Genomic DNA, 6,997 nt, shown 5'->3' on the forward strand with positions numbered 1-6,997 from the left:
TCACTGGCTGAGCTGCGGAAGAATGCGACACCGGGCTACATGCTCCTCGCGTACCCGGACAGACCCATCCGCTCGCAGCGTCTCGGGGTAGTGCAATCGCACTATGGATCGTGAGACGGACGCCTCGCAGCGAAAGAAGGCGAGCGTCAGGTTCTCCTACAGCGTACACAAAGATTCCGCTCAGCCGAGCCTTTAGAAGGGCAAGACACATCCCGTCGAGAATGATCTGGCCGCGCGGGACAGCTTCTCTGATCTCATCGGCGAGGGGGGAGAGATGGGGTGAGTGTATATGTAAAAAGAGGGGGAAGGGGGGAGGAAGATACAGTATATATTGCGTATGTGTGGTTGGGGAAGGAGTGCGGATAAAGGGCGTGGTGGTAGGCGAGGTGATAAAGTGGCGGTTGGGAGAGAGGGAGAGGGGGGGGGCCGTGGGGGTATGGGGCTTTTGCCACGTAAAAACATTGATTAATTGTGGTGGTGGACAGCGGCAGACGGTAGCCGATCAAGCTGCGGAGCAAGACAAGGTGGGCTGTGGGGGGGAGGGAGGAGGGGGGGAAGGGGAAGGAATGAGCGGTCTCACCACGTACGACTACCAGTGAGACTGATGGTATGGGAGGGGTGGAGGGCTGTGCGAGACGGTGAAGGGCTCGACCGCACAATGTCCTCACTCTCACGCAGCGAGTCCATGGCTGGTGGGGTGGAGGGGGAGAGGTGTGGCTGAGGTGGTATGCCAACGGTTGGTGAGGCTGAAAATGGGGAGCGGTGGGACGGGCTGATGTGGAGGAGGAGCTGATCAGCACAGATGGTGAGATGGTTGGATTGAGAAGAGAGAGTAGTGGGAGAAGGGGGGGTTGGGGGGTTGGCGGGGAGTGAGGGGGATAGGGGGGATAGGTGTATATTCTCGTCGATCTTTGCCATTGTGATGGGTGTGCTGGGGATCTTGTAGAGTTTGTGGGGGGCGGTGTGGAGGAGGGTATGGCGGAGGAAGGCGGGGATGATGGGCATGGGATGCGGCAGCGGGTATGCTTACGTATGCTGTGAAAGATGGGTTGTGATCGGGCTCTGCCAGGGTGTGAGCAAGCCAGTTTGGGGCACGGTCGGGGTTGAGCCGGCTGGATTGCGGGCAGGGGTAGCCAGCACAAGCCATAGCTCAGCAAAGAGGAGATAACACGACTGCAACACGTCTCGAGCATCGAGTGGCTACGGTCCTCTACCCTCATCCAGAATCGCAACAGCATCGTACAACGGGGGAGTCGGCTTGCCGAGTCGATCTGTCGAGATTGAAGACTACGTGCGAGTGCGCGCCGAGTGAGCAAAGTGGTTTGCAGCGCTGGCACCTGACGCACTGCCACGATCATGGCTGCAGGTACGTTGTCCATTGCCAGCCGTCCCCCCCTCTTGTTCCCGCTCCCTCTCACGCAAGCTCTTCCCCCATGTAGGACGGCCCTCACCTAAGAGTACTCTCTCTCCCTTCCTCTCCGTTATCTCCCTGCACTCTGTGGGGCTATGGTATGGCCATGGGTAAGAGGTCAACCAGATGGTCTTGCTCTTTGTACGCGTGAGGAAGTGAAACTGGTCGTGGCAGCCTTTCTTGCGAATGATGGTGCCGCAGGCAAGTCGAATGGCTTTTTTTCGAGTTGGGCGATTTTGGTCATTTTGGCGACTTTTTTTTTTATGGGTTTTCTTGCGTTGGCAACACCGCCCAGCCTTTATGCGCTCTGCAAGCAACTGGGAGAACTTACTTACATAGGTGGTGTGTGTGTGGTATAGTTGACGAGTTTGTGTTTGAGGATCCTGTCGAGTACGAGTTTGAGGAGGAAGAGGAGGAGGACACTGATGAGGACGAGGACGATGATGATGAGTCGGATGACGAGGTTGTGATCGAGGAGGCGAAGGATGCTGACGACGACGACGACGACGACGACGACGACGACGACGACGACGACGACGACGACGACGACGACGACGACGACGACGACGATGATGAAGACGACGATGATGATGTCGATGATGATGTCGATGATGATGAGGATGATGATGATGATGATGATGACGTGGAGGAGGACGTGGAGGAGGATGCTGATGCTGATGCGGACGCGGACGCTGATGAGGATGTCGATGAGGATGTCGATGAGGATGCTGATGCCGATGCTGATGACGATGCTGACGCCGAGGCCGAGGTTGATGCCGAGGTTGATGCCGAGGTTGATGCCGAGGCCGAGGTTGATGCCGCCGAGGCCGAGGTTGACGCCGAGGCCGGCACGTCGGCTGTGGCCGAGTTTGACGCCATTCCCGAGACCAGCCGCGACAAGATCGAGTCCGAGTTTGGCGGCGCGCTGCCGCTGGAGCGGACGTACGGCGCGGACGAGGTCGAGGTTATTCTGAAGGATGCGCGCAAGGCTGCGCAAACGTCAGACTCGTACCACATGTCGGAGCAGTACAAGAACGCCATGGAGGGCTACTTGCTGGCTGCACGGCTGCGCGAGCAGTATGTGCGCGCCAAGCGGGCGTCCATGCTCAAGTTTGAGCAGAACCTCTCGGGCGAACTCAAGGAGATTTCCAAGAAGCGCAAGGCGCGGGTGGCCGAGGCTCGCATCGCCGCCCAGGAGCGCCGCGACGCCCGCGAGGCCCGTTCGCGCCGAGCAGGCCCGTGCCAGCAAGCTTCGCGAGCGCGAGGCCGCCAACGAGCGTGCTGAGCGTCGCGAGCGTGAGGAGGCCGAAGCCGAGGCCCGCCGCCGCGAGCGCGAGGCCGAGATCGCCGCCGAAGACGCGGCGTACGCCGAGTCGCGCGCCGCGGCGCCGCCGTGGCGGCCGTTTCGGACGACGATGATATTGTTGACGACGACGACGTTGTCGACCACATTGATGCTGATGCTGATGAGGATGAGGATGCGGATGAGGATGCAGATGCTGATGAGGATGCGGATGCTGATGAGGATGCGGATGCTGATGAGGATGCTGATGAGGATGCTGATGCTGACGAGGATGCGGATGCTGACGAGGATGCGGATGCTGACGAGGATGCGGATGCTGACGAGGATGACGAGGATGACGACGACGACGATGACGCCGATGACGACGACGATGACGACGATGACGATGGCGACGATGACGACGACGACGACGACGACGACGACGACGATGATGATGCCGACGACGACGATGACGACGACGACGATGATGCCGATGACGACGATGACGATGAATAAGTCGCACGTCTCTCTAAACTGAACCACTTCTTCCCACACCGCCCTCACCCCCCGGCTCTTCATATGTGTGGCCGTGAACCATGCATTGGGGGGGGAGGGGGGAGGGGGGAGGGAGGGACAATTACCATATCAAGAGGTAACGATAAATTTGCCGGAACAGGAAACGTCAGCCAAAAAGCGAGGCATCGATCAGATCGGGTCGCCGGGCCACGAACGGTTGCGAGAGGTGGGAAGGGGGGGGGGGGGGGAAGAGGGAGGGAGGAAGAAGCAGACGCAACTCGGACCGTATTGCCAGCATGTTCCGTACTGGCGTTCTTGCAGGACATGTTGTTGTAGGAGGAGGAGGAGGAGGATTTGGGAGGATGATGTCTGAAGTGGGAAGGGCAATGGTGGTGGGTATGGGCATGGGAAGGAGAACAGCTGCAACGAGCGTGTACGGAAGCGCGTCATCCTCAAAGGTGACGAATGACCCGTCGGCTGTGGGTATGGGCAAGGGAGGAGAAGGATCTGGAAAGAATGATGATGGGAATCTGAAAGATGATGTGGTGGCGGTGGCCTCGGAGAAGAAGACTCCGACAATGTCGTCAGGATCGGCCAGATTGAGGGCTCGTCGAGCAGCAATCTCGCTCACTCCGGCAGCCATGGAGAGAGTCAAGGAGCTGATGAAGGACAACGCAGAGGCTGTTGGTCTTCGTGTCGGTATCAGGTCGGGTGGTTGCTCTGGGTATGAGTATGACATTTCTATGGCCGAAGGTATGAAAGAGTACGACGAAATCGTAGAGGTCGACGATGTCAAGGTCTTCATCGATGGTCAGGCCCTGCTCTACGTTCTCGGATCAGAGCTCGACTACTTTACCGATCGCATCACGGCGGAGTTCCGCTTCTCGAACCCGAACGCCACCTCTACGTGTGGCTGTGGCATCTCGTTCATGGCCTGAGCAAGTGGTAGGCACAACTAGGCTACTGCTGTCGTCGGACGCCGGGCCAAGTCGGCAGGTTTACAGTCTTGTAGCGCAAGGTGTGGGCCGAGTCCGGAGCTCAAGTCGTGATCGCCCTCACAATGGCGCGATGGCTCAAAGATCTGCACAGGCGGGTCGGTGTTCACTCGTACTCGTCGTGGACCAGGCCCGGGCCGACGTTGTTGTAGTACGAGCCGGACCACTCGCGGCCGGCAGCGTCGACAAACTTGCCCTCGCCGTGGATGGCGTTGGCCACAAACGAGCCTTGGTAAAACGAACCATCTGGCCACTGGTACGTGCCCTGGCCTGAGTACTTGCCGTCGGCCCAATCGCCCGAATATGATGCGCCCGACGGGTACGTGTACGATCCCTTGCCGTGCATGACATCATTGCGGAACTCGCCCTCATACTTGGCCTCGCCGTCGATCCACTCGCCCTTGCCGTGCCGCACAGGCATGCCTGCGCTGTTCACAACGGTCTCACCCTTGTACACCGCGCCTGTCGCCCGATGCAGGAAGATGCCCGTCTCCGCCTCGTCCTGTCCCGCACCGTCTCCCGCCGCCACGCCGCGCTCCCCCCGTTCGGCACGATCGTCTCCGCGTCGCCCACCGCTCCGTCCCTTCCGCTGGCCACCACCTCCGCTCGACTGCATGTGTGTGTGCTGCGTGAGTGAAAGCCGTTCCTAATCGATGCCACAACGACGACGACAACGACGACAGTCAGCGCTGTGATGTTGACAATGACCACGACCTCGTTGACGACCGTCACCATCAGGATGACCACGACCACGACCCCCCGCCGATGCTGTACATTCATTCCCCCACCCCCCACCCGCGCCCAATCAAACAATTTTTCCCCCCTCCTCCCCCTCCCTCCCTTCCCCCCTTCCCTTCCCCCACATACCTTTGCGGCAGGTCGGGCACTCCGTGTGCTCCCCGTCGCCTTCTTCCTCTGCCGAGTACGACCAGACATGGTTCCACACACTCACTACCTGTGCACAAGACAACGTCCTCTCCAGTACCCTCTCTCTCTCTCCGTTGCTACACCTATGTGCAAGTAAGGTGTGGTGGCCCCTCGCCCCCCCTCCCCCTCCCCCCTCTCCCTCCCTTCCCCTCCTGAGTCGCCATGTGGCCGCGCGCCGTCGCCAAACGGTGGGCCGTTTTCATCAATCATTTCAATCGTTACTCAATCGTTTCAATCGTTACTCAATCGTTTCAATCATTACTCAATCATTACCTCAATCGCTACCTCAATCGTCTCGAGTGGTGGGATCTGCATGTGGAGATGATGGTGGGCGCAATGACGGTGGGGAATCAGTTGAGGACATGACCTAGATGGAGGGCAGCTGACTCATGGTGGGCTGGCGGATTGGCAGCGTGTGCATGGGAGATGGTAGGTGTCTCAGGGGCGATCAGGGCGTGAGTGTTCGTCCCAGAGGTGGTTCGGGTCCACAGCAGCGAGGGTGCTGTCAGTGCAGCACGATGCAGCAAAGTACATGGCTGTGGTGACACCGGAAGCAGGACACAAGCGAGATGGCGTCGATCGCCCTGACCATCGAGCCCAGTACTTTGCTCAGACTAAGCACGAGCCCATCAGCCACCAGAAGATGTTGCTACTACTCAGACGAGCCAGACTGCGAAGACTGTGGTGTCTGGCCACCGACAACGGCACTCGTCGACTGATCGAGCGGCGAGATGCGTGAGGAGACGAACGACGGCTGAGCAAGATGCGAGCGACCGGTGCGACGGGCAAGGACTGAGGCACCGACAGCGAGAGCAGTACCCGAGGTGAGGACAAGCATGGCAGCCCATGCAACGCGCGTGCCAAAGATGCCCATACTCTGCCCAATGCCGTATGTCGTCGTCAAGTACCTCTCCTCCTCCCGCCGCTACTCCCTCTCACAACCACACTCGTCGTTGACGCGCCGCCTGCGATGCCGCTTCATGGCCGACTGTCTGTCACCTCCTCCAGCTCGATCCACGTATGTCAACACAAATCCAACCTCATTACCACCACAACCAAGTATTGTGTATATTCCATCCCAACTCTCATCCCCATCAGCAAGGCAATGCTCTCGTTTGAGTGATTTCCGTCCTCCCCCTCCCCCCCCCCCCCTCCCACGACAGCTGCCGGTGGCCGACTCGCCCACTCATATACACCCTCCAGCTTGATCATCCCCTCCCACCCGACATCCAACCCCATCCCAACCACAACCAAACACTTCATACCTCTCATACTAACTCTCATCCCCATCCGCAACGGCGATGCTCCCATTTGACCCATTCCCGCCCCCCCCCCCTCTCCCCTTTGGGCCACGACCCGTTGATCAGTTGGCCGCCAACCGCCGGCTCGCCCCTCTCGCCCCCTCTCCCTGCACCCGCTCCCTCCCTCCTCCTCCCTCCACCTCACTCGGGCGAAACCATGCGGTCACGTCGAAGCGAGGGAGCACGAGCTCGCAACAACTACCGCCGACGTGCCACCTTGCTTCCTACACATGCTCTTCGCACGTATGTTGCTTCATGGGGGGAGGGGGGGGGGGGAGGGGGGGTGCACCTGGGGAGGGTGCGGGTGGAGGTGGGGATAGCCATGAGTCGGACAAGTAGTATGTGTTGAGGGAAATCGATGTGTGGTTTAGTGTGGTATAGGAAAATATGTAGTGGGGGACGCGGGTGGGGGTGCTTGGGGGAAAATGGTTGGAGTGTGAGGATGGCTGAGATGGACGTATCAGGTGATGAGGGGCATGGCCATGGCCACGGGGGATCAAAGTCGAAAACATGTGCCTGCCACCGAACCAGACCTGGAGATGGTCCCCGACCTGGAGATGGGCCC

At 59.5% G+C, this 6,997-nt stretch overlaps 3 protein-coding genes across 3 annotated transcripts; 2 read left to right on the forward strand and 1 right to left on the reverse strand.

The window, feature by feature from the left end:
• Positions 1–1,342: 1,342 nt before the first annotated feature.
• AMSG_11312 (uncharacterized protein) lies at positions 1,343–3,209 on the forward strand (the record flags this gene model as incomplete). The annotated part of the gene is made up of 3 exons (XM_013897334.1): positions 1,343–1,366; positions 1,771–2,631; positions 2,785–3,209. The coding sequence occupies exons 1-3, from the start codon at positions 1,357–1,359 to the stop codon at positions 3,207–3,209; spliced, it is 1,296 nt and encodes a 431-aa protein (XP_013752788.1). The 5' UTR covers positions 1,343–1,356.
• A 641-nt stretch (positions 3,210–3,850) lies between these two features.
• On the forward strand, positions 3,851–4,258 carry AMSG_11313 (iron-sulfur cluster assembly accessory protein; the record flags this gene model as incomplete). Its single annotated transcript, XM_013897335.1, has 2 exons — positions 3,851–4,134; positions 4,240–4,258. The coding sequence occupies 2 exons, from the start codon at positions 3,851–3,853 to the stop codon at positions 4,256–4,258; spliced, it is 303 nt and encodes a 100-aa protein (XP_013752789.1).
• Positions 4,190–5,219, reverse strand: AMSG_11314 (uncharacterized protein). Its single transcript, XM_013897336.1, has 2 exons — positions 5,072–5,219; positions 4,190–4,814 (listed from the first exon to the last, which is right to left on the reverse strand). The coding sequence occupies exons 1-2, from the start codon at positions 5,138–5,140 to the stop codon at positions 4,311–4,313; spliced, it is 573 nt and encodes a 190-aa protein (XP_013752790.1). The 5' UTR covers positions 5,141–5,219; the 3' UTR covers positions 4,190–4,310.
• Between the last annotated feature and the right edge of the window lie 1,778 nt (positions 5,220–6,997).

This window comes from Thecamonas trahens, assembly GCF_000142905.1.
Source record: "Thecamonas trahens ATCC 50062 unplaced genomic scaffold supercont1.75, whole genome shotgun sequence".
Taxonomy (NCBI): domain Eukaryota; order Apusomonadida; family Apusomonadidae; genus Thecamonas; species Thecamonas trahens.